The sequence below is a fragment of the Hermetia illucens genome, chromosome 4 (genome assembly GCF_905115235.1).
Source record: "Hermetia illucens chromosome 4, iHerIll2.2.curated.20191125, whole genome shotgun sequence".
NCBI classification, from domain to species: domain Eukaryota; kingdom Metazoa; phylum Arthropoda; class Insecta; order Diptera; family Stratiomyidae; genus Hermetia; species Hermetia illucens.
Window position 1 is genome coordinate 135,653,953 of NC_051852.1, and position 26,750 is coordinate 135,680,702.

The 26,750-nt window shown below is 39.4% G+C and overlaps 1 protein-coding gene across 3 annotated transcripts in view; it reads left to right on the forward strand.

The window, feature by feature from the left end:
• The window catches only part of LOC119656103 (cuticle protein 19.8), a 71,363-nt gene that overhangs the window by 35,744 nt on the left and 8,869 nt on the right, over nt 1-26,750 (forward strand). For all 3 annotated transcript variants that reach the window (XM_038062416.1, XM_038062417.1, XM_038062415.1), the window contains one exon: nt 24,040-24,153. In XM_038062416.1, the coding sequence (XP_037918344.1) occupies nt 24,040-24,153 (114 nt within the window). The remainder of the gene's footprint in view (nt 1-24,039; nt 24,154-26,750) is intronic.

A 26,750-nucleotide genomic window follows, 5' to 3' on the forward strand; every position in this document is an offset into this window, starting at 1 on the left:
TTGATACCGGTAAAAGGTGTTTATTTCCAGTTGATGGGATCTTGTTCTTGTATTAACATAACTACAAAGGGGGCTTACCCATTGAACGTAGAACAACTATCAAATGAATACGGTAACCACTATTGTGGTTAAGACTAAGATCTTCCAGATCTATTCAATTCAATGCTTCTATATCGTTTCGTTTTATAATTGTTATAGGATTCGTAAATTAGGACAACGTGGGTGGAGAGCTAGGTAAGAGATATTCTGCAAGAAATATAGACGTAAAAAAATATTTCAAACCAGCTTTAAGGACTACCAATAGTTCTACATATTTCGATCGAGTAGAGGAATTCAAGGAGAATGAGAGGTACTTATTAAAATTGTCAAAATCAGCCAAATTTTTGCTGCATAAAGTTACCCAGAACTACTGCAAAAATTTACAGTCTTCAATCTTTCCCAATATAAAATTGAAAAAAACATAAAAACTTATTCATGTTACGGAGTCCTTAATTTTTGTCAAATAATTTAACTGTAGTCAAACGTCCTGAAAGTCATGCAACAAATTATCAAAACACTGGACATCTCCTATCGAAAGCAAAAAGACAGAGTATTAATAAAATATCTATGATTTGAAATGTTTCTTCTTTGATTCAGGTCGACCGTCAATATTTGATATTAAAACCCAAATGTATGGAGTATACACGGTACATACATGTGCACAGTACATAATGACGATAATGAGTTTTGCATTGACTGTTGGATTCACACAAAGGCAAGCCTATCATCTAAACGCCTCCCTGTCACCAGAGAATTTGTCTGGGGTCTGGTTAGCCTTTCCCTTTCGCGCTATAGGGAGAAACCAGCAAATTCCTTTTACTGATGGAAAGGGAAAAGAAAAAGAAAATTTGATAGTCCAAAGAACCCCCGCTTTCCGGTTTCTCCACTGACTAACCTAAACTTTCTTCGCAAGAAAAAGAACTTGGACGTAATGGGCAACACGGCTCCTGTCAGCGCTCCTCGGCATCTCGCTGAAAGTGTTATCCAGAGAGAACGGAAAAATGAAGCTACTGAAATTTCCAGGTTCGCCCTTGTGGGTTGGTGCTTTAATTTAAGGTTCATCTTCGAGTCAAATGTCGATCCAACGTACTTAACCGTTGGTTTTGATTCAACAACCATGTTAGCGATCGCCGTGGGACGCAAAATCGGGATTCTTCTTTCTGTTAAGACATCTACTTCGATGTTTTTCCAGCGCAAGACTGCAAGCATGAGCCCTTTATGCAGTCTGCTTAGTTGCTGTCTAATACTGCGTCCGGTAACAACCAACGCGGCATTATCCCCATATCCAACTCTTCTAGCGTGCCGAGTCAGAAGATTACCGTAGCAAGCGTTCGAAACATTCTGATCTCGGGGCTATTTCTGCACTAGTCTCAAGATGATCTCTACCCTCCTCTGGCCTTCTCGTATCTCAGAGCAGGGACCGGTTCCTCAAGAAGTAGCTTGGCACATGGAATGATTGGTGAGATGATCCGCTCTTCGAGCACCTTCCTGAGTGTCTCAAGCACATTGAATGGTCGGTACGCAGACGTTAGCTCAGGGTCTCCCTTACCTTTGCTGATCAATGCGAGGCCTGCCACATTCCATAGACAGAAAATGCCGCTTCAGATAATCCTAGAATGCGTCAAATAGCTAGTCTGACGGATATCAGAGCTTCCTCTTCCACCTTCATGGTGATAAGTTGGCAATCCTATGCGCCTTCCACACTGGTGCCATCAACCAAACGGGATGCATAAAGAATAATCCCCGTAATATGTGGTCCACTTACTCGGCATTAAATTAGCAAGGTTTCCATAGAGCCCCGATTTTTCAGGTAACCAGTTTGTAACCGAGCCTAACGTATCCCCATCCACCTCCTAGAATAGTTCCTACCAGCAACGATCTTTGCTTTTATTTACCGCACTGGGAAATCTGCTTTTAGTTGATTGTCGACCTATAAGTTTACGGGTAAAAAATATGACCTCAGTAGCACAACCTACAGCTAATCCTCAGTAACGAGCTCAAACAGAATTTTAAGGACACTAGATCAGTCTCTACCAAAAAGGACGCTCCGCACCTTATTGGGGGTGGATATCCAACTAGTAAAAATAGTCATCTATTTGGTAGTGTATCTGAACTCCAAATTAACTAGGAAGTCTATCCAAGAAATATATTAAATTTTACAAAATTTTTACCAGTACTGTGGGGCATCCCTGGTTTATCCGGCGTCCAGATGGGGTCACATAATTGCAATAATTTGCAAATGTAAATTTGGTGGAAAATGCTCAGGAGCACCAAAGGGGAAGAATGATGGGCTCATGCTCATGAATTTTCAACGACGGCTTAGTAGTGGATACGGATTGAACACAGGGTTGTTTTCAGAACCATATTCCAGGTAGCACTTTTATTGTCATTATAAGAATACTTGCAACAAATCTATCCAGGTCATACCATTTGAATTTGTAGCGATAGTCGATTGGCGCTATCAGCACTAAGTGGCAACGCCAAAAATGGACGCCTACTATGAAGCTACTGGCAGGGGTATGATGTATATGTGCAGGGATGTCGCCGCCATCAAATGTCGTTTATGTTCGGAAAGCTGGCTGAACATGGCCATTTTGCGTACCTTGAATGTAGCGAATGTTGGTTAGATTTAAATTTATAGTAACTTAAAGGACTTGATTTACTTTGAGAATGAGAGAAATATGAATCTTTTATTGATTCACTGGAGGAGAAGTATGGATTCCAAGTAAATATGTCTCAGACCAAAATCTGTTTTCGGTATAATCCTCGGCCTACATTTGTTCGGCGTTCTTGTTGGTTTATGCTAATGCTCATTTGGTATATATAGTCTCATTTCTGGAGTATACAACATACAAAAACTTTCTTTCTCGTATTGTTATTTTTTGCTATTTCATTTTCAATAAAGCTATAGTTAATTTTCATTATCATCACATTTAATACTGTGCTTAAATTGTCTTGTTCTTGTGGACTTTCCTCTGCCCACAAGAACAACATAGTATAAGGACGACCTGGAAATTCCATGCTCAACTAAGGATTCCATCCTAGGGCAGCGAAAACGCACCGTCAAACTACCACAGAGTTCGTACAAATATGAATTCAAACGAGCTTTACTGTACTGCAGACTGCGAGATTTTGACGGTATTGGGACCGCGGGTTGGTTTAATTATGTCCGCTGTAAAAAGCGGGAGGCTGGCAGAAGGAACAGTCTTGTGGGATTCCAGCCATACTACATAGTAAATAGAAAGGGTAACTCTTCTCCAGTTTCTGTCTGAATTTGCCCATTCAGAAAGCTAAACACGCCTGACGAGAGAACGGTTGGCAAGGGCGGATTCTCTCCGGGCCCAGAGTTGTCTCAGGGGCCGGAATATATATTTCAATGGAAAAGGGGTAACAGGAGATACCGCAGAATTTACAGCATTTGTATAGTTTCTTCGCATCATTTTCACCTCGAACCCGCATTTTCCATTTTCCATTTTGTTTATAAACGAGTTTGCAATTCACTATGGAGTGGAAACCTTGCTTTTTGTCAAAAAGACAAGTTATTTTGAATGTCTTGCAATTAATCTCAGGCAAGACGTATTTGGATAGTTTAGAATAGACCATCAAACCGTCGCAACGAAATTTCACTGTTGAAATCACACTGAAGCCAGAGACGTTTATATCATAGTTGGATGTCGAATACCAGTCGACTCAGTTGTGAAATCAAGTATTCAATTTTGCATGAAATGTTCTAACCAACATTAAGACAACAATTCAAATTGGATTATTGCGTCATCGATTAAGACGTCGGTTTCCAGAATGAAGGGGCCATGTCCAACCCAGTCGGTAGACGAGCTAAAACAAAGGGATAGTATTACTCATGTCACAGTATCCATTAACGATTTGATAGCTCATTCAAAGATTCAGATTCATACAAAACAATTTTTCAAGACAATAACTTTTTATTTTTCCTCCGCCTAATGAACTTCATGAAGTTAAGTGGTGGAGTGGGTGATGTTGAAGAAAGCATGCTTGACTGCGTTTGGATTTGAGGGTTATTGATGCGCGGACTTCGACCTGAAAGTTTTGGCCAGGCAGAGATAGTTAAGTACTTGAGGGTTTTACGCGAGCACCTGTCTTGCGACTTAATCCCACGGTCTTCTTAAGACGGGGATTGATTTTGTGACCACAATCGGAGCCCCGCTGAGACAAGCAACAACGGTACCAGTCTATACCAAGTACATGGTTTAGTATTCATACTGGTGAATGCAAAGCATACCGAAATCTCTACCGAACTGAGGAGTACAGCACCCGTGTTGAAACGTAACAGCACGCCGAGACCCGAAGGTCTCTTCTCGCTTGAGTATAACCACAGCGCCATGAAACTCCCACTAGGGGGCCTACCGAAAATAACCGAGCTGTACTCACATACAACGGGAGTTCACCCGATGTATGAGAGTCCAGGAGCTATCCCGGTTGCCATGATACCAGTATACCCCTGGTAAGGTTTCGTGGCCAATTACCACTTCAGATGAGTCCCCGTGCAGACTTGGGTCTGATCGCACTAATTAGGCCTTTGGAACGTTCGCCTACTGCCTCACGCCGGCAAACCAAAGTGAGTACAGCGTCTCCCGGTGCTACCACTATGGAGGTCCTCCTCAGCCACTTGGTTTTGGTTTGGCCGACAGGGTTGCCGCCCCGTCTTTCTCACCGCCACCTCTGAGCACCAGGCAGAGATAGTATGAAATTCAGTGCTTTTGGAAAATAGTTAATAAGGACCTGTCCGGATCGCTGAGTGGTTAGAGCACAAGGCTATCGTATAGAAGGCCGCGGTTGAAATCTCACTGGTGGCAGTGGGTTTTGTATCGTGATTTGACGTCGGACACCAGTCGACTCAGCTGTGAATGAGTACCTGAGTCAAATCAGGATAATAATCTCGGTCGAGCGCAATGCTGACCAAACAAGGTCTTGCGATAATGGAGACAAAGATGTTGCGTTGGACTAGTGGCGTGACACGTTTTGATCATATCCGAAATGAGGATATCCGCGATCGTTATGGGGTTGCACCGATCGTGGATAAAATTCCGAGAGAGGCGTCTTCGATGGTATGGTCACACAATTCGTGCTAATTCACTTGCCAAGATTGATCTGAACATCGAAGTCGATGGTAAATGACCAACAGGCAGGCCGACACAACGGGGGCTTGATACGCTGGATGGGGATTAAAAAGCCTCGAGATTGCATCCAGATCAGGCATTCGATAGAGCTAAATGGCGAAACCGATCACGACGAGCCGACCCCGCTTTTGGAAGGGACAAAGGCTGAAGAAAAAGGAGAAGAGCGCGACAATCGATTCAGCCGCTTCCCCAATATAAACTATAGAGATAAAATAAAACAATATTTCAATCACGAATATATTGATGCTAGGCTCATTATTTGGCATATCACAAACTGCAAGTTTACCATGGATGTCAGAAATAATGGCGAACTTCCTTGACATAATGCAGGGATGATATGATCGAGCAATAAGTTTTGAAGTATACCAAAAACCAATTTATGCAAACTGATATTTTGATGTTCTTTGTGTAACGTTGGGAAGCTTTTTAAACAGAGCTACTTTCGGGGAATCTATTCCGGACCTAATTTCTTCGGCATTTATATCATTAACGTGGTGCTATACAAGTGCTCGTTCAAAAAGTGAAAACGAAATGAAGTGTTTGGAATTTTTTGGCTTAATTACTCATTAGATTAAATAATATTTATTCTTCGTCAAATAAGAAATAATTTATAACTTACAAAACACTTTCTCAATAGTCTATTCATCTGAAACATCAACTGTAATTGCACAAAGCTGGTGAAGTACTTACTTTACTTTTTGAAAGTAGCTTAAAAAGAAAAGATATTACTTGTGGCTTAACAATACATTAGTCTACAATCGAATCGTCATCAGCGGACTTTCCAAAGAATATTGAATGCTTTCCATGTTACAGAGTCGGAAATAAATGGAGTTCAGTTATGGGTGACACAATAAACAACTGCTTTTTGATTTTCCTTTTTCTTTTGAATACATTTGCTGTTTCTTAGCCTGCGGCGCACGGAGCACTTATTATTTAACTCTAGAGTTTGGTTTGTTTGTTATACTATTTGAAAAAGGAATGTAAATCTCGAAATTATCCACGTGCCTCATTTTGGCCTCAATTCAATGCTATTATCTGTAATAGTAAAAATTTCAATTTCGTGGAGGTATTATTTATGTATACCAAAACCATTTAAATATTCAGCAAGACAAATTGCTTGGTCTGAGACTTTTGAGACTTAATGTGATTTTTTCGTAGATTTTAAAGTAAGTTGTTCATTAAATCACAGCATTAAACATGTGGAAGGAAAGAAATGAAAATGTAGGACATAAAAGTTATGGACATCGGATGAAAAGCCCATATTTTCATCTTTTGTTTGAGATTTGAGGGGCCCTAAGTCCGTATCCACTTGATGTCGGTTTGGACTAAATGAAGAGCACCTTGCTTCCACTTGTTTTTGGTACACGTACCCCTCGTTTTGAACTTCCGTATTAAATCTAGAGATAGAGTTCAAACGGTTTCTACATTCCTGAACGATTTTCGAGGTGATCAAACGACTACACAATGCTCTAAATGCAGCTTGGCTATCACTGCAGATTGCGACGCGCCTGCCCTTTTACCGCTCGACAATCACCCAGAGTGCCGTCCTTAGGATCGTATAAAATTGGGCTTGAAAAATCGTTGCATATACTCCCAAAGGAAAAGCCCACTTCTCGTTTTATTCGAGAGGTAGACTCCGGCTCCAGAACCCTGTTCTATTTTTGAGCCATCGGTGTAGAAGACTTCCGTATATCCCACCAAGCATTTTTCTGGAACTTCCCAGTTCTCACTACGCTTCAGAGTTACTTCATATCTTCTACCAAACAGATGTATGGGGACACGCAAATCGAAAAGCATTGTAAGAACTGGATTCAGTCCTCCCAGTAACACACATCCATTGTTTCCCAATAGATCGAATCGAATTAGTCTATGAGCTGCTCTCAATGCAGTGCTTTGAATAAATATATCCAGGGGCTGCAAATTGAGTAATGCATTTAGAGCTGGGCCGAAAGTCGTTCTCATGGCACCACTGACACCCAATACACAGTTTTTTACGGCTAGTTTACGGTGAAAACTAGTTTACGATGAAACGAACATCGGCCTAATTGTAGCAACGTATATCGACATTACCACATGAGGACTAATACCCCATGTCCAGGCAAAGGTCCGTCTGCACAGCATTTAGCTGTGAGAGCTCGTTTCATTTTAACTTCCACATGTTAGTTCCACAGAAGTTTCTTGTCTAGAATAACTCCCAGATATTTCACTTCTTCGAAGAGTTGAACGGTTGTACTCTTCATCTCAAGGAGGCAAAGTCCACCCGGTTTTCGCCTTCTTGCGAAAGATACCATTGTGATTTTATTTAGAGTAATTAAAAGTCCAACGGTGCTTTGTATATTTCTACACAACGTTCCAAGACGCCGTTCAACAGCAAGTACAGCCACGTCGTCAGTATAAGCTTGAGAGTGTATTGGCCAATTTTGCAGTCCGCATAGTAGTGAGTGAATCAGCATACTCCACAGATGTGGCGAAAGCACACTTCCTTGGAGATACCGATCAACACCCACCTCAGCGCATAGCAATCTCCGTGTTAGCATAGCATGGATCCACTTAATTAAACCATCATCAACACCATGCGCTCTGGCGGCATCACAAAGTTTTTGAAAAAACGCACAGTCGAACGCCCCGTCAATGTCCACGAAAATTCCAATCGCGTCCTCACCATTCAAAGTTGCATCCTCTATCGTTGTAACCAAAGAGTGAACAGCAGACTCACAGGCCTTTTCACGCTGGTAAGCATGTTGGTTTTCACTAAGTGGGTGCGACCTAAGTGCGTTTCCACGAATGTGACGCTCAACCAGTCTCTCCAAACCTTTCAGCAAGAATGAAGTCAAGCTGATCTGTCTAAAGTTCTTTGGATTAGAATTGTCATCTTTCCCAGGTTTTGGTATGAAGAGTGGATAGATGTCATCCATGCCAAATGTTCAAAGGGCAGTACGGCAGCTTTCACTTTTTCATAGGTAACGACCGCTTTCGCAGTGTTTCAGTTCCCTCTGAAACACTTGCTTATTCAAGAAGTTGCAAGAACCGTCAGCTCTTCCCCTGCCATTTCTTTCACCCTTTCTTCCAGGTGGTGTACTTCCAGAGTTGTCAGCACTGATTGCAGTCTGGAGCTCGTGCAAGTACCATCGGGTTTTCTGAGAGAGTCTAACTTGGCCTCCTCATCCCTTTTAAGGACTCTGCGCACGCTTGAAGTCTCTCTTTCGCCTTCCAGTTCCTCACAATACGCTCTAAGAGTCTCGTTTCGGACACCTAACAAGCCTCTTACATTCACGCTGTGAGTTCCTGAAATTTAACCAGTCTTCGTACTTATTATTAAGCACGGTTCAGAAGTCGCCTGTTTGATTTCCTGAGTTTTTGAAATTCCCGGTTCCACCAAGGAACCGTTTTACCGCTTTGGCCTCGGTAAATAGGACAAGCGTCTTCATAGCACTGCAAAAGTGTGCAGTTTAGAGAAGTTCGTTGAACTTTGTCCAATATATTTTCCTAGGGTTCCGTCTTTGTACTGCAGACAGTTTTCCCACAATAGTCTGATTAAATTCTAGGTATCGGTGATCTGACAGTGAGACCTCGTCTAGCACCCGCTAGTGTGTAATCAACTCTAACACTTTTGAGGTACAGATTGTAACTTCTCTCCTCTTGGATTGCATCTGCTACGGCCCCAACAAATATATAGAGCATTCGCATCGGAACCTATTAAGAGTTCTAGACTACTTGATTCTGCATACGCTACCAGATCCCTAAGCTCTTGCGTTAGTGGAGGATACAAAGAATTATAGGGTAAATAAGTGGAGGCAATTATGATGTTTTTTATCTGGCCATTTATCTGATATTGAACGATGACCGTAACTTAGTCCTGGGAACAAAACTGTCTCAGCATGGTTGCCTCTAACCGTCTTGATATCAGGGCACAAGATCCTGGTCCCTTTTATTGATCCAATGCCACAGATTCTGTTAAATCGAATCCACGGCTCTTGCACCAGCAAAATGTTGGAGAAGTCCTGCAGCTTTGTCAGCCTTGCTGCTAACATACAAGAGGAGGCTTTGGGATGCTGCAGGTTCATTTGACCAATCTTTATGTTTTTTAATATAAAATTAGTCTAATGTGTTATAGATAACAGTTAGAAGCGTATGCTGCAGTTTGCATGTGACGTAGTTTCCCCCACACCGTACCGCCAGAAACTCGAACCCCTCGAGTTTGATTTCTTTGAGAAAAGCCGCACTTGGAGGTATCGCAGTTCCTATGTCCTAATTCATGAAAAATCTTATCTAATCCCGCAGAGCACTCGTCTATTTTCCACTTAGCACCTTGGTTGGTTTGCGGTGTCCGGTTTGCATAGATTCGATCACTCGAACAGGCATTAAGTCAGTTCGTTCACGTCTCTGGCTTCCCTTTCTTCCGCCTATTCTTTGGAAGGTGTAGGAGAAGTTACTAGCAGGTAGGATTCACTCTTAGTCCCCACACGGAGGTTCCGCCACTGTTTACACTATCTCCCGCGCGCAGCTCCATTGTGGGAGAGCGCACCGAAGATACTGCAATTTCCTCTACATTGTGTGAGTCGAAGACCATCATTGTTCTTCGCTCTCAAAATGAAGATGATGCCCTACAGTTTCCTGATATGACTGAATTTCAGTCTATCTAGGAAAAAGTGGAGCACCATATAGGGACTTCCCCTCAGCACATTCAGACTTTTTTGGCTCAATTCGAATACCAAAAAGAAACCCTTCACGTTCATAGATTTGTTCTTCCATTCATGAACTTTACCCTCCAGAGTCCACCCGGCATGTGGATGATGCCTCCTGCCTTCCTTCGAGGGCCCGTAACCAGCATCCGACATGTTCCGTCCTGCGTGTGTAGCTCAGTGTTCACAATAGTGAACTTTGGCCTACCGCCAGAACGCAAAGACGGGATTGTCTGCTGAAGCCACTTTAAGGCAGCCTCGTCAGTGCACTCCAAATGGAGAACCCCATCGTGAAAACTTTGATCGTTAAATACTGGCTTCGTTCCAGGCTCCAGCATTTTTTGCCACAGGCATTCCCGGAGAACGGTAAATTGTCCCTCAACATTTTGCCATCCTTGGAGGAAACTCCTATGGCAGTAATCAGAACAGAGGCTGCAGCTTGCGCATACGTCCTCTTCCTTCTCGCCTTCATGTTCGTATTCCTATGGAAGGAACCAGCTCCATCTATCTCTCTCGATGATTTGATCACCTGCCGCCACACTGGACCTAATCTCCTTGGGACGCGTGGATGTAAGTCCTGGTGCGGAGCACAATGAAACGCTGGCCACAACAAATGAGTTGGTTTTGCGCTTCTTACGTGCATTACCGCTGACACCGGGGTTTCCATTTTATCCCCACCATTAACATTAAAGTTAATTTCTAGCTATTCAAGAAATTCCTGTAGAAAGCGAAATCACATTATTTTTGTTTCAGCTAATGCTTGCTAAGAAAAAGTATCTAGTAGTAGTAGTAAATCACATCGGATCAAGAGCATCTTCCTTACTTAATAGAGAAGCTTATGGAAAAGACTGACTTTAGCAATATTGAAATATTTTAATCTTTCTTTACCCATTTTTAGAAATAGTCTTTTAGCTTCGTGATAAACAAGAGCAAATTTTGTTATACTTCCTGTTATCTAAAAATAACTTTAGGCTCATATATCATTAGCAACATAGATTTTCTCAGAATGAAGAAAAATTAAGACGATTCGATTTCGAATGCCGTAATCAATGAACGTATAAGAATCTTTCCAAAAATAATTCCAACAATGGCAAAGTATATTAGCTTCATGAGCCATTTACAGCTGCAAATAAAAACATAAAAAACAGCTTTTATCTTCTAAGTTATCTATTATCTCTGCATGATACTTAATTAGAAGAAATAATCTCAACCATATATCGCAGTATGACGAAGGTAATTAGCAGACAATCACTTCTTACATATAAATCAAACACGTTTCTTCAAGGTTTAGATAAAGAGATATACATTTCGGCTCCTGAATGAAGTGGATTGGATTAGATCCTCACATCAATGAGATGAAATTGGCAGGTATCCATTACCCCATTCTATTCTAACCAAAAATCAAAGGAATTCTCCAAATTTTTATCTAAATGTAATAAAGTTGGGAATGCGTACTGGAATGAAGATTATTTGATATTTATCACATTCTAGCACCGAGAAAAGTATCAAAGGTTAAGTCTTTTAACTGCAATGCTCATTAGACTCAAGGTTTTGACTTTTAACAATGTGCTTATTTTACTGATACTAAAAGGTGCTCATGCTTTATATTTACCAGTAAATCTAAATACAATAGCAATAAAAAAGTGAGCAGTAACCATAAGCTTTGACCATTTTTAATTGCCGAACTTCTGAGCTTCTTCATTTTTTCGCAGTTACGAATTTAACTATCCGTTTACGAAGTACTAAAGTGGCAATAATCTTTCAATTGAGATAACACAGTGATGTCTTCAATGTGCAAATTTACATATGTTTTCTGAATTTGCGAAACTTATAATCAATTACCTAATTTGGACTTTTAGGAGTCTTTAATGCAGTAAAACATCCTTGACTTGACTATAAATCTACGCCAACAGCAAATTTATGAAGTAAAGTGAACTTTTTATGTGTAATAGAATTTACTGAAGGCTCGTTGTTCTTAACAATCAAGTTCAAGAAACAATATTTAAGAGATGCCTTTACCGTTTTCACATGTAGAGAGAGACCTTCGTCCATAACATCGGAAAGAACCACCAATAAAAATGGATTTAGCAGATATATCAAGAAGTTTTCTGTCATTGAACAAAAACAGTTGCCTCAGGAGAAATCAACATTCTTAGGATTCTATCAAAATACCAAATATTTCCTACCTAATCTGACAATATAATTATTAATCTTATTATTACTGATCCATTCTAAAAAGTTAGACCCATTTTGATACCTCTCCACAAGCCAACCACAAAGACACATGTATATGTCACTTACGTCTTCGAGTACAATAAGGTTCAAGGAGTTCAAAAGGTTGCAAAGAATAACTAGTCAAACCACTGTCCAATTAAAGAAGAGCACGGGCGATGTTTCAAGCAGACATCAATCAATCCATCATTAAACTAGGAGGATGCAGACGATAGAAGATGTACGAAAATGTGTTCATATTTTACGGGTAACTTGTGAATGGAACTTCATGCATACATGATTATCAATGCATTTCCATATAATCAAGATGGTTTGTGAAAAGATATCGCAAGCAAGAGTATGGAGTGGTTAGTTAAAACTTTGCTGGAGCCTTGACAACTTACCAAGTTTGTATTCTTATAGTTTATTTATCCATGCATCCAAGTAAACTTCTTTGGCAGAATTTTATGCTGACCTCTGGGATATAAAAATCAACAAAGAATGAAAGGGAAATATCCGTCCTACATAAAATACATGTATCTAAAATTAGTTATAGTTATTGGGAATGAATTTCTCCAGTCATTTTATAACCCCTTCTATGTATATAGCCATTTTTATATAAACAAGGTAGGCATTTTTGAAAGCATTCAAAACAAAAGATTTAAGCGAGCAACTTGAAATTTTATTTTGATAGATTTTTGAGTAGTTAGTCCCCCTTATTGAAATCAAGTTAGAGTTAATTCTAAAAATCAAAATAAACAACTCATGAATTTCATAAAAGCGCTTTCTTTTATTCATAATTTCTTATTTATTCTCGTTTATTCTCTTCTACATTGAGACGAGACGAATGCTTGACGGTAAAATGGCTCAGACGTTCACATGTGAATGCAACTTATTTACACTGACGGTATTTTTTCTGATTGTCCATTCCCCTAGCTTTAATATGTTCTGATTGCCCAGGCCAATCATATCGTGCCATAACTTGCCTGGTTATTGTAATTGTTCTAAATTCGGCTGTCAGACGGTCAGATATGACCTAAAGCGATTTTCATGACGGCTACTCTAGTATACCAAGATCTCCATATCACTATATCTACAATGGGTTAAAATGGGCAGTCTAGTGTTTTGAAGTCCAATGACTTTGAAGATAATAAACGGAAACAAATAGAGACCTGCGGATCCTTGCAAGGCAATTGGCAATTATGTGCCAGCGTAAGTTAAAAAAGTTGGCCATCTATAAATTCTATAGATTCTTTCATATACACATATTTGACTACCTATTAGCGCCCATCAGCAACCAATCGGCTCACTTTCAAGCATTGCTCGTCGTCATTCGCTGGTGTTGCTTTCCGTTTCAGCCCAAGCTCTTGGGTCTAACAAATTACAGAAAATACAACATCTATTGATATTTATTGTAGCAACGGCCGTCCACTGCAGCAGTTCCATCACACACCATCTCTATCTAGTGACTCACACTATCGTGGACTATAATAGCGTCAACTATCTGATGCCTCCCCTCGGGCCCGGTGTTTTCTCGGTGGTCCCAAGTGGAAATCGCAATGAAAAAGAGGGGATAATAGGAGGCCTGTATAATGTTCACCGCAAACCCGTGTAACTTTCACCCCGAGCCCGGATTTCTTCTCTACTATCTTCCTCCTCGTAATTGTTTGGGTAGAGAACACACGGCTTATAGATAACATATCATGTTTTCGTTCATCTTTAGAATAGAAGCGAGATCCTGTCAATGACCCACTCAATCGAATATTTTCCCCTGATTTGCTCATAATTGGAGTCTCAATTTGTAGCAGGTAGTGTTGGGTGTTTAAAAATGCTGGTGACAAATCCTTCTCAATATGAATGCTAATAATCACCAACGTGGGAAGCATGTCTAATGAAATACTAACTTTTTGGTTCCTGCGAAATTAATTTCACGATGCTCATTTTCATTTTCCTATCATACTGCCTGTGCTCCTCTGCTTTTTCACGATGAATCTTCTCTGTACCGATTTGTACATTACAACCACTTAGAACCTTTCTACCATTTGAGCATACCAAAAAAAAATATTCGACCTGAAGTCATCCTTGATCCTTGATCGCATGCTTCCTATCTTCTTCCGAAGTATTGCTGTTGGCCAACTAGATATTGAGGAATGCTGTGTTACGGAATGTTTTAATCCTTCCTTTTAAACGCATAGTGCATATCAGTTTTCTGTGCACTAATATAAAGTCGACGATTTTCATGTGTCATCTATTTGAAGTCAATCCATTCTCCAAATAGAGGGCCAATAGAATTTGACTTTGTTTTCTGGTACAAGGTAGTCAATATGACCCTTTTTTGTTGTCTATCAAGCAAACTCCGGCAATCCATGCACATTTAGAAGCGACAGTAACACTTATAAACTTTGCTGCTGCCTACGAGAGTCCTTTTCTTTAACTTCCTATCGCAGGCCATAAATCCTAAACAAGACAATTCTAGTCATCAATGTACACAAATTCACGAAACAAGCTAAAAATTAGAGAAAACTTTCAACAATCGAGAGATTATAGTTTGTTTTTTGACACTATCATCACCTATCGTGCGTTCTATTTAACCCGGCCCGTGGAAAAAATGATGCGTGATGCTAAGGTAAATGGAGCACGATCCTTTTCAAGACCACCCAACTACTGGCCTATGCTGACGATATCGACATCATCAGAAGAGCAACCCGAGACATACAAACTGCCATGATCTATATCGGACTGCACATCAATGAAGGCAAGACGAATTATATATCAACCGACCAACCAACAACATCAAATCGCACTGGTCAAACGCCCTATCACGGCAGGCATAGACCGGATACCGTTGTTGCACTGTTGATGATGCTTTGAAAGAAAAATAGTGCTACTGTCGGTCATTATAACTAATCTCCTTGTCCTCTAGCCCCTGTCCCACCAATATAAGCTTGATCAGGGTAGGGTTAGTATCTCTCGTTGCTAGTTATTATTCTTTCAGTGGACTTTTTGGTCATATTCAATTAACTTGAATATTTGAGTCAATCCTAGTTAACCATTTTTCATCTCTGCAGATTGCATGACCATACTATCGAAGATGTCTCTCTCTCAACTCCTTTATATTGATAATGAATATCCTCATTTCGGACGTAACCATAGCTAGTTATACTAATTCAGCGTAAGGCCACTGATCCAGCGTAAAGCCCTCATTTCCATTGCTGAAAAGTGACACTCAATTTATTTGGTGGGCAGCTAACACCCAGAACCATAGAGAGAGAGAGGAAGAGACGAATGACGGTACAGTAGATTTGAGTTTGTTTGTTGATTTGTTGGAAGTGAAAGCACGCTGATTGTAAAACGTGACTAAGCAGGCTGCGCTAATATGTCAAATAATTTTATAGCACAATTCACCATTGATTGAGAGCTCCGATCTCAGTTCTGAACAAGTCGCCTTCAGTAAGAAGGTTCCTACTGGTTTCATTGGGGTCGATCGTTAAAACCTGATTTATTTATATTTAGCCGTAGACCAGGCGAATCGAATACTTTCAACCGCCATGTAGCCCCGACTTAATGTCGAGCGGCATTGTTGAGTCTGAAATTTGTTTATTAGTTGTTTTTTCAAATTAACACAATTTTAAGCTGAGTGTAATTATGCGGTGTTTCCAGCGATTAATTATTTGAAATAAAAAAAAACTTGTTTTTTCTTATTGGCTAGTGTTGATATTTTTATTTTTGCAAAAACCGATATTTCGGGAACCACTTGTTCCCTTCATCAAATAGCCAATAAGAAAAAACAAGTTTTATTATTTCAAACTGTAGACTAAAACCTTTATTGGAATATATATACTGCACCTTGGAAACGAACCATTTGATCCTTCCTTTAGTGTGAGATCTTAGTTAAACAAGTTTCCGTTGTGAGCAGAAGTTTTTAATTTGAACAAATACCACACACCGCCTTTCTTGAACTTTTAGATCCATTATTCAATATAAAACTGTACATGCTAAAGGCTAAAGTTTTCATGTTGAATACATAGACATTATTTCGTCAATCAAGAGACTGCATGTGAACCCTTAGTTGTTATATACAGGCCTACAATTCTTTAGCTACGTTGTGTCTTTCTATTAAGGGAAGAGAAAAATTGATTTCGCAAAACTTTTTGAAACCTTTTGACATACCTACAAGGATATAATAATAATAATCGTTGGCGCAACAATCCATATTGGATTAGGGCACTTCATTCAAGACCGTAACGGTAAACTACAGGATGACGGTACCCTGTAGAAAGCAATGTGGTCAGCATTATGCTCGCCCGAGATTATTACCCTGATTTGACTCAGGTACCAGCAGCTAAGTCGACTGGTATCCATGAGATTCAACCCGCGACCTTCCGGACACTAAACAGGATCCCAACTTTTATTCACCGCTGAAAAGGGAAGGATCACATCCCAGCGAACCATAGATATGGAATGCCCTCCTCAATACTAACCTAAGATAAACAATCATCCCGCATCATTTGCTCCTGAATTTCTCCTGATGTCTTTTACAACTCAAAAGACAAGACAACTCAAAGCCCCGATGAATTTAAGAGCAAATTTGGCGGAGGATGTGTACTCAAAGCTATAATCGTATAACACAATGTTATTTTTAATTCCCTTTTCATCCGCTCCAAGAGTACAACAGAGGCCAACTAAATATGAGCTACCACAATTGTGCCACCAGAAGGAACCATGCAGCAATTTTTAAAATAAAGAAACCAGCAACGACTTTTAATGACTACTTTGCTGCTTATTATATACGCTTCATTATAGGTGCATGTATGCCTATTGAAAATACCGAATCAGAATGTGCATCAGGAAACTCCAATAGTCGCAACGGGTTTCGACCTTTTACCAAAACGATGAGAACAATGAATACTCAAAACATCCGTAGTTTGAACTTAAAAAAAGCGGAATGGAATACCTACAAAATGTTGACAGGGTGTGATATTGAAAGCTAAAAATATTAAATATTGACCTTTTCCTCATGTGATTGTTACTTTTACATCCTGTTATTATTCGCGAAAGCATACCGTAGTTAAGTAATGGGTTGTATTATGCATTCAAGTACGACTGCTAAACAAAACTAGATTTCAATTCAAAGAACGAATACGAAGATATATAAATATAAATAATTTACTGCGTAGCTCATTTTTTTGAGGGAATGAAATGAAGTCCATGAACGTTTATCTAAAATCAAACATCCTGAATTCAATGAAGTTGATTGGTTCTTAACTGATAGATAGCGGAAAAACTTCGCCATTTCAATTGCAAATAACTACAATACAGTAACCTCTATTCCATTTCAAATTTTGTCATAAATCACTATTACACAAGAAATCTAGTGTCTATTGTGTCATTTCAAGTACCATTTCATAAATTACCATTTTAACGGATAATTAATGCAGATTAATGCTAAACCTTCCGAAAGCAGTCAAAAGCCAATCCTCCGAATCTTCCCATTCATTCTCGGCACCATATGCGTCGACGCACCAAACCAAATCATCAAGTGCACTCAATCGTGAAGAGCATTACATATGCAGAAAAAATCATTAAAATCTTATAAAGCAATAAAACGCTAAGAAAATAAAGCCAAAAGAGTTCCGAACAGAATGCATTTCAAATAATATACGGAGGTTCAGAGGAAACGTAATTAGAAATAAACCCCCAATAAGGTCTCTCAAAGTTCACTTCGCCGAGTCATTAAAAAACCTACTCCCAAGCCAACATGCTGTACAACCAATCAATCTTTTCACCTTTAGTTGTGGGCTTCAGGTTTCAATGATTCACTGAATCACTACTTCTCACGACCCACGTGACGATCTCTTGCACTTATTCTATGAGATTTATTCTAATTATTTGAACCCGATTTTACCTATTATTCATGGTTAACCGAGTCACACGGATGTACCCGTAAATGTTCTATTGGGAAATGCTGGAAAAATCATACCCAATATGCTAAATTACCAATTTATTCCTAAAAGATCGAAGTATCTAAATGGTAAATCTTCTGTCCCTCGGATTCCGTTTCAGATTCCAGCGCCTTTAGCAATGCTGATGATCTTAACAAGAAATAGATGCAATAAATTTTTACTTTTGCAAATCTATTCATGACCATCTATTTCAAATTATAACATTTGCAGTTACAGCCATTACTCTTGTTTCCATAGAAGTGAATTTTGCTTTATGAGGTGAAGTTTGGCATTTGCTCTTTAGGATTGTCTGCAATTTGATTCGGATTAAAATCGTAATTTATTTTGAACTGCATTTAATAGTCACCTAATTTCTAGTTATATTGCAAGTTGTACATTAAAGAACATGACTATGAACAGCAAATCATATGCACATGCATTTATGTAAATTGTTATTGTACAGTTTTAACGATCATTTCGTTTTTCAGTTAATTTTTCTGTAACGCTCTACGATCTAGGTTTATTGAAGAATTTACATACAAACACATTGAAAAAGGCAGCAACAATAAATGAAATTCATAAGATAAATATCTTTCTGATGATTATCCGAATAATTTTATAGGTGCACACTTTCACAGCACATTTTGAAATATTACAGAAGTTTATTTCGTCTGGAATATATAGTGGAGCATTTCAGGTTATTCAATGTTAGTTTGATTTGGCTTTTGTTCATTGTTAAGTGGTACCGCGCATCAATGTGAACATGGGTGCCATCCAATTTTTTTCTTCAATAATTGCTTCACTCTTATTATTGAGAAAACTGTTCTTTATTTTCTATCCGACCTTTTGGTTTTATAGTGGTTCGCAAGTTAACTTAACAAGCCGCAATCAAAACAAACATCTACATGCCAACCCCCATTTCAGTTCGAAACCCCACTGTGGATAATATAATACAAAAATTGGATACTAACTAGCATAATTAGTTTTCTTCTCTACTCCGCTCAAATGATGGCCTCCTCAACTTCGGCAATCCGAATTATCTTTAATATGACGAATTTAGCAGCGGGGTCCACTATAAGCCTAAAAGCTCTCATGATTGCATTTTATTGAAGGAGTAACCAATTTTTCTAAAGTTGGGCATGTGATGAGTTGTTTACGTGATTGCGAGTAGATTCCACCCCTAACAGTCACCAGAGAAGCACACACTGAACCCACTGAAGGACTTTCAGCCACGTAGCTCCTTCAGCACATCTTTGCGCGACCCCACCCAAATATCACCACTGATTTTAAGGCCTCAATTGCCTCTTGGTACTAGGAGATCAGGCCCTAGTTATCGACAAATTTTCAGAATCGCCAAGTCCTTAACCTTTCAAAATACAACCGTATCCTGGAAGACCGGAGGATTCGAGAATATTCTCGCCCCGAACCCGCAGATCCCCCTTGATCTCTTAGTAAAGAAAATTATATCGTAACTCTGTAACACATCGTCGGTCTTCGGCTCTGCCCCGGTTGACAAATAAATCGGAAAACTACTGATGTAGGAGTACATTAAGGACTTTTTCCTGAGAGGACTGCAAAACCTTGCACTACTTGCTCATCCAGTTCTTTGAATCCTTTAAAACTCGGATCAGTTGTACTTTCTGCTTAGCGTCGACCACAATACATCGGAACTGATTGCACCTTACCTCTGATTCAGTGCAATCAAATGTCCTACGCCCCTTGTACCAACAACTTTTCTTCTTCCATTATTCATGTTTTGGTCACAAAAGTAATCCGGAAAAAGTTCACCCTGCCTAGCCTGGCCAAGAAGGTAAAACTTACTTAGAATTGATAGTGATCATGGCATTCGGAGTTCGTAAAACCGAGCTGTCCTTCGCAATACAACTCACGACGTGTGACATTTTACTCTGCTCAGAGTTTATTAGTGTCTTTAGCAGTGCAGACAAAACGACCCAAGAAAAGTTTTCTTACAATATCTTTCATGACGAAAATTATCATCGTCAACAGCGCAGCAACCGGCATCCGGTCTAGGCCTGCCTTAATAAGGAACTTCAGACATCCCGGTTTTGCGCCGAGGTCCACCAATATCCCTAAAAGCTGTCTGGCGTCCTGACCTACGCCATGGGTCCACCTCACGCAAGGTCTGCCTCGTCTTCTTTTTCTTCCATAAATATCGCCCTTATAGACTTTCCGAGCTGGAGCATCCTCATCCGTATGGGTTAAATGACCCGCCCACTGTAACCTATTGAGCCGGATTTTATCCACAACCTCACGGTCATCGTATCGCTCATAGATTTCTTCGTTATGTAGGCTACGGAATCGTCCATTCCCATGTGTGGAGGCCAAATGTTTTTCGGAGGATTCTTCTTTCGAACGCAGCCAAGAGTTCGCAATTTTTCTTGCTAAGCTGTTTCGAGCGGAACAGTTTTCGTAACTTGAAATAGGCTCTGTTGGCTGCCAATAACTGTGCGGGGATTTCATCATTGTAGCTGTTATCGGTCAACGGTCTCAAAGTTGTAGTCTCCTATCTTTATTCTTCCCGTTTGGCCAATGCGGTTTGATGGTGTTGGTTGATTGGTTTTTGGTGCTGACATTGTTACTATACATTTTGTCTTGCCTTCATTGATGTGCAGCCCAAGATCTCGCGCCACCTGCTCGATCTGGATGAAGGTAGATTGTACGTCTCAGGTGATGTCGATATCTTCAGCATAGCTCAGTAGTTGGGTGGACTTAAAGAGGATCGTACCCCTCGCATTTACCTCAGCATCACGGATCACTTTTCCCAGGGCCAGGTTAAAGAGGACGTTTGATAGAGCAAAATACAAAAATAATTCAATGAAAATTGTATGAAGTCCAGCACTTATATATTAGGTTCATTCAGAATGATTTCACAACAATTAAAATTCTGCTAAATTCAAAACTGGGAACGTCGACGAAGGTAAGTAGTAAGTCAAAAAAAACGAGGAACCAAGGTGCCGCAGCAATTATTGGCAGCAAAGTTTTAAAACACAAGGACTTACTGAGAATAATCCTAAGATGTAATCCCACTAATTAACTGGCTTCCCAAATTCAAAATCTTCAAATATATTTTGTAAAACAAGAGACTAATCAAATCCGCCACTTCGATATAATTTTCATCAAAGACCTATCAATTAGACGGTTGTGATTTACTAAGATTATTACTCCCGAAAATACGGAACTATCGGACGATCCAAAAAATGCCAAAAATCTATGCGCAATTGAAAAATAAATGTCAGTTGCTAGATTTCCTAGCTAATTCATAAAGCTGGAAAGGTTCATTCAGCTAGACTTTTCGATCCTTCTATAATCCCATGCTCGTGTCCATGATGACATTGGAATCAGGACGCGTCCGATAGAGGGAAACTACCGAAAAGCATAGGTAAGATAAGGGATTAAAAAGCAAACCCAAATGCAACAAGTCAAGAAACCGAAAACTGGACGCTTCAGGTATGATGTATTTCTTTTATAAAAACATTTGAGTGAGCATTTGCCCCGTTAGTACGTAGCATGTAATATATACATATATTATGTGGGAATATCCACTTTCGGGTGATACTGACATTGAAAGTCTTGAATTTGCACAGAAGCGACAACTTTGACCTATTATAACTTTGTTAGTAATAGTATGATTTTCACCAAACTAAGAAGGATCATGCTCTATATAGCCTACATTACTGCAAAATCCTATGATCCTAGGATGAACTTAAGGGGAGTTTCGCAGTCAATTACTCAAAATTATAGTACTATACACCTATTAACTTTATTTGTACAGATATTGGAATTTCGGACCATGGCACCATAGAGTAGCAGCGTCTTGATTTTTTTCAGATTTTTAGTTTCTGAGAATGGGTCTATGAAAGAAATAATCACTTTCTTTATTCTTCCCGTTTGACCAGTGCGGTTTGATCCATGACTTCATGAACTTTAAGTTGACTGCCTGGTTCCAGATGGTCTAGTTTGGCAACTCGAAGGTTTATCCTAATTCAATTGCTTAAACGGGTCATTAGCCATTATTTTTCCCCCATATAAAACCCAACCCCCAAACCATCCTTTTTCGGAATGATACTTTACCACATATTCATATCGCTATAAAGCTGGATTTATTTGTAAAACATGTACCTCTATTTTGCTTTCTGTATTACTACGACCACTTTAGATGATTTAGGAAAGTATAGAGACCCAACACTGTCACGCAATGGAAGAGGCTTAATGGGGTGAAGCTTACTCACAGTGTATTCCCCACTTTTTCTGGGTGAACCTTATAGTTTTACCACTGTTTGAAGCCAAGAACATATGCTAGCTTTCAGTCGCATTCGTTTCTAATGCTGCCTATAATGTTGCTCCTTTTCAACAGGAACTTCTACTCTAAAAATCACAAGCCGCCAGATTCAAATAAGATAGCAAGCAATAATCAAATAGGACACAAAACCTGACCCAAAATACTAGAATGAGCTACATTCCAAAATGTACTCTAACTAAAAGGCAATATTTATGCATGGATAAAAGGGCTTTAAAATAGGTGCGGCCTTCTATTTTGAAATAGAAACAGGTTGCATGCAATATCTAACCTTTGCGAGTCCTTGTAGCTGTTTTAGCAAAAGCTACAAATTAGACTCACCATTATGTGACAGGAAGAGAGAAATTGTAAAGTTCTTTCCAAAACTAGGAAGGTGGGATTATTGGTCTTGAAAGGGAGATTTCCCAAAAAAATAATGCGGAAAACATTCTAAGGCGACAAAAAATGTACTGTTTCTCCAAGAACATACCTTGGTTTGTTCAAGCACTATTTGGCATTCGGCCTCGTTAATAGAATTGCCCCTTTAAGATCTCATCATTTCATCATTTCATTCCAAAACTGAAAACTTTCCTTGCAAGTCAAAATTGTGTTCCAAATTGAATTGTCCAATAGCCACTCGTCCACTATCTGTGAGTAATGATGGATAAAACCTTTAAGAATAGAATCGATCACCGCGAGATATATTGGGAATAATCATGTCGAACGCTGTGTATTTTGTCCATTAATATACGCCGCTTGATCAGAATGTCCATGTCAACTAGGGCATCAAGTTAATAGTTTTTCGTATCTCTCTGGTTGGTATGGCACATATTACTCTTCGAGATGATCACAAATATGATAATATCCGTTTGAGCTTAGAACGATATTCCTTCTATGTCTGGAATATAGAGCCTTCATAAAACCTTTCCATTAGTACCTATCTTGAGCAATTTCCCACCTTTGATTTCAAATGGTCAATTACTTTCTCATGGTTCTGAGGGTCAGTTCTGATATGGTCGCACTATTTGCGTTTTTTTATTTCTACTCTTGTCAGTCCATGGTATATTTCTCTTATAGCTTCTGGTTTGTGATTCGCCCTAACCTGATGCCTTCCATATTATTCTTAGGATTCATAGCCAGTGATAATCTTTTTCTGAACCATGTCTCACTTACCCACAGCAATGTCATCTTAACACATAAATTGAAGGAAGCTTCGAATTTCTGTCTCACATTGTCAATTCCACCATTCTTTGCTGAATGCAGTTTGCTATTCAGGTTTTAGCATTTTGCATATTACTTTCTTCTGTTTTTCATGTTGGTAATTCAGATTGATTAGCACCAAAAAATGGGCAAACTGTAAAATAACTATATGGGTAAAATAGTACACAGAAGAGGTCACTATCAATTTCTTCAATGCAATATAAGTATTTAGTACTCAGTAACAAAACAAATTTAATTATTCTCATTTACATTACGATTTTCTCCATGAAGTTATTAACTAAAGTGACGCTGCTTTATGCATTCAAGCATACCGTTGGGCATATCATTCTTCGCTTATCACGCAGAGTTCTTTTATATGGTGTCAATAAATCAATGTGGGAATAAATAAAATTAGCCCATAAATCAAATTATTATTACTTCTCATCAACAAAACATTAAAGCTAATTTGCATTTAATAAAAATATTAATTTTATCATCAATTTTTCTTTCAGACTCTCGTCTTAGTATTCGGCACATGTGTATTTGCCGCCATCCCAGGTGGCAGCAACACCTACCTTCCGCCAAAGCCAGGATACAACTATCCAACACCACCAATACCACTGCCAGTGAGTAATACTCTATAATTAATTCAAGATTATTTACACTTAACGGATAAAATTATTCTTTAGTTGTTTTGTGATATTGAAAACGTTTCCAAACAAAAATTTTAAGTAAAATCGTGGGTACTTGATAGCCCCCTTACATTTCCATCCATGGGAATAGTCAAAATTAGTAGAATTACGTAAGACAGTGATTGGAAAAACTAAAAGTTAACACGAAATAATAATGTGAATATCTCAAGTGCATCATTTAGTTTTTCTTCAATTACACTTTAACACTTCCCTATCTTAGCGTGAGTGACTAAGATGGACACCTCTGCAAACTTACTCGGTAACGCTGACAGAATGCTTGACTGATTTATTACTAAATACAGTGCCGACGGTTGATTGATGTTGATTTAGAATGGTACTGAGGGTTTGCTCTTCCGCATTTTTAAATGTTTGTATTATTGGAATTTTATAGAAAAAATTAGGTATGAAAAGTGATAAGTGTAAATTATTCTGCAATAATATTGGAAAGGAAAGGATGGCTTCAAATTTTAAACCACTCCGAAACGATGCTGCTACTTTCATTTCACAATTCAAAGGATCATAGCAAATAGTATTTCATTTTGGTGTTAATATTGAACAGTCTCCAGTTACCTTAATGAACATTGTTTTTTTTTACATAAAAGTATCGCCAAGTAAATCACCAGAACAAAACCGAAATTGATGGAGGTACAACTTTTGAACGGTATCCCTCTACTGTACATCAACTGCATCCTAAAGAGGTTTCCTTCTTACACTTCTGAGAAGAAACAAACTATAAATCCTGAAAGCTTATTCATCATAGCTAGGTATCCGGTCTAGGCCTGCCTTAATAAGCAACTCCAGACATCCTGGTTTTGCGCCGAGGTCCACCAATTCGATATCCCTAAAAGCTGTCTGGCGTCCTGACCTATGCCATCGCTCCATCTCAGACAGAGTCTTCCTCGTCTTCTTTTTCTACCATAGATATTGCCCTTATAGACTTTTCGGACGGGATCATCCTCATCCATACGGATTAAATGACCCGCCCAACGTAATCTATTGAACCGGATTTTGTCCACAATAGGCTACGGAATCGTCCATCCTCATGTAGAGGGCCAAAAATTCTTCGGAGGATTCTTCTCTCCAACGCGGCCAAGAGTTCGCAATTTTTCTTGCTAAGAACCCAAGTCTCCGAGGAATACATGAGGACTGGCAAGATCATTGCCTTGTACAGTAAGAGTTTTGACCCTATGGTGAGACATTTCGAACGGAACAGTTTTTGTAAGGCTTTGTTGGCTGCTAACAACCATGCGCGGATTTCATCGTCGTAGCTTCTATCGGTTATGATTTTCGACCCTATATAAGAGAAATTATCAACGGTCTGAAAGTTGTAGTTTCCTATCTTTATTCTTCCCGTTTGACCAGTGCGATTTGAGGTTGTTGGCTAGTTGGTTTTTGGTGCTGACGTGGCTACCATATATCTCGTCTTACCTTCATTGAAGTGCAGTCCAAGATCTCACGCCGCTTGCTCGATCTGGACGTATTCGTATTTCGCTTTGCTCATTGTAGAGACTACTGAGATTTGAACTAAGTATGTAATATAAAGGAACCTCAAAATTAAACTACATACACTCTCCTAAACCCCTATGTAAGGCGCAGTGCGTCAACTCTCATTCATGTCGATTCCTAGCATTGTGCTTCCTCTGGTCCCACGATTTTCCAAGAAGCTGGCCACCACTGTTCCACACCACACTCTTCTAGGTCGAACCACTTGTCAGTCATCCTGGCATAGTGGGTTTCACTTCCTAGCATAATCCGCAATAGAGTGGTTGCCCTTCCTCAATGTGTGATCTATCCACTTCCGCTTTATCATAGGCACGTCCACGCGCAACTGGCCCAGACGTCGACCAACTTCTTCATCCGACGATTGCAAGACACTTTCAGCAACAGTGGCTCCTACTTCCCAGGTACTACTCCCATTTAATAATACAGAAAGAAACTTGTGCAAAGTAGCCGCAACTTGATATTAGTGTTCGGATAGCTGCATTTCCAGGTTTTCCGGAAGAAAGTTTAGCTTAGCGCCGTTAATACGCGAGGAATATAAAGTTCGGGGTCGCAGAAACAAAGCTCCTGCCTATTATTGGAAAAATGAAGAGTGCAGTGACAAGTCAGACAGAAAATTTTGTTTTTGTCAACGTTTATATTCACTCTGACTTTGTTTTCTTTGAGCTCAGAGCCAAGACCAAGCCGATGTTACCAGTTTAGTTTAGTTGGTTTAAAAAAGATGTTAAACTTGACTGTCTTCAGGCCAAGACAACAGTCGTTGCAGGGCAAGTTAAGCGATGATCAAAATTTTTCACAATGTTCTACAATGATCCAACAGATATTAATCTAGTCGATTCAGAAAAATCCAAAGTGGAAACCAGTCCACACGCTGTCGATTACACCTTTGAGGTGCACTTTGGATATTCGCAAATTATTTTAAGAGATACTATCTGCCATCGGCACTCTAGTTTTTCTCAAATTACCGTACTCCGTGCGTGATCATAGCATAGAAAGATTTCAAACCTTCAGAATTCGCAGAAACATTAGTT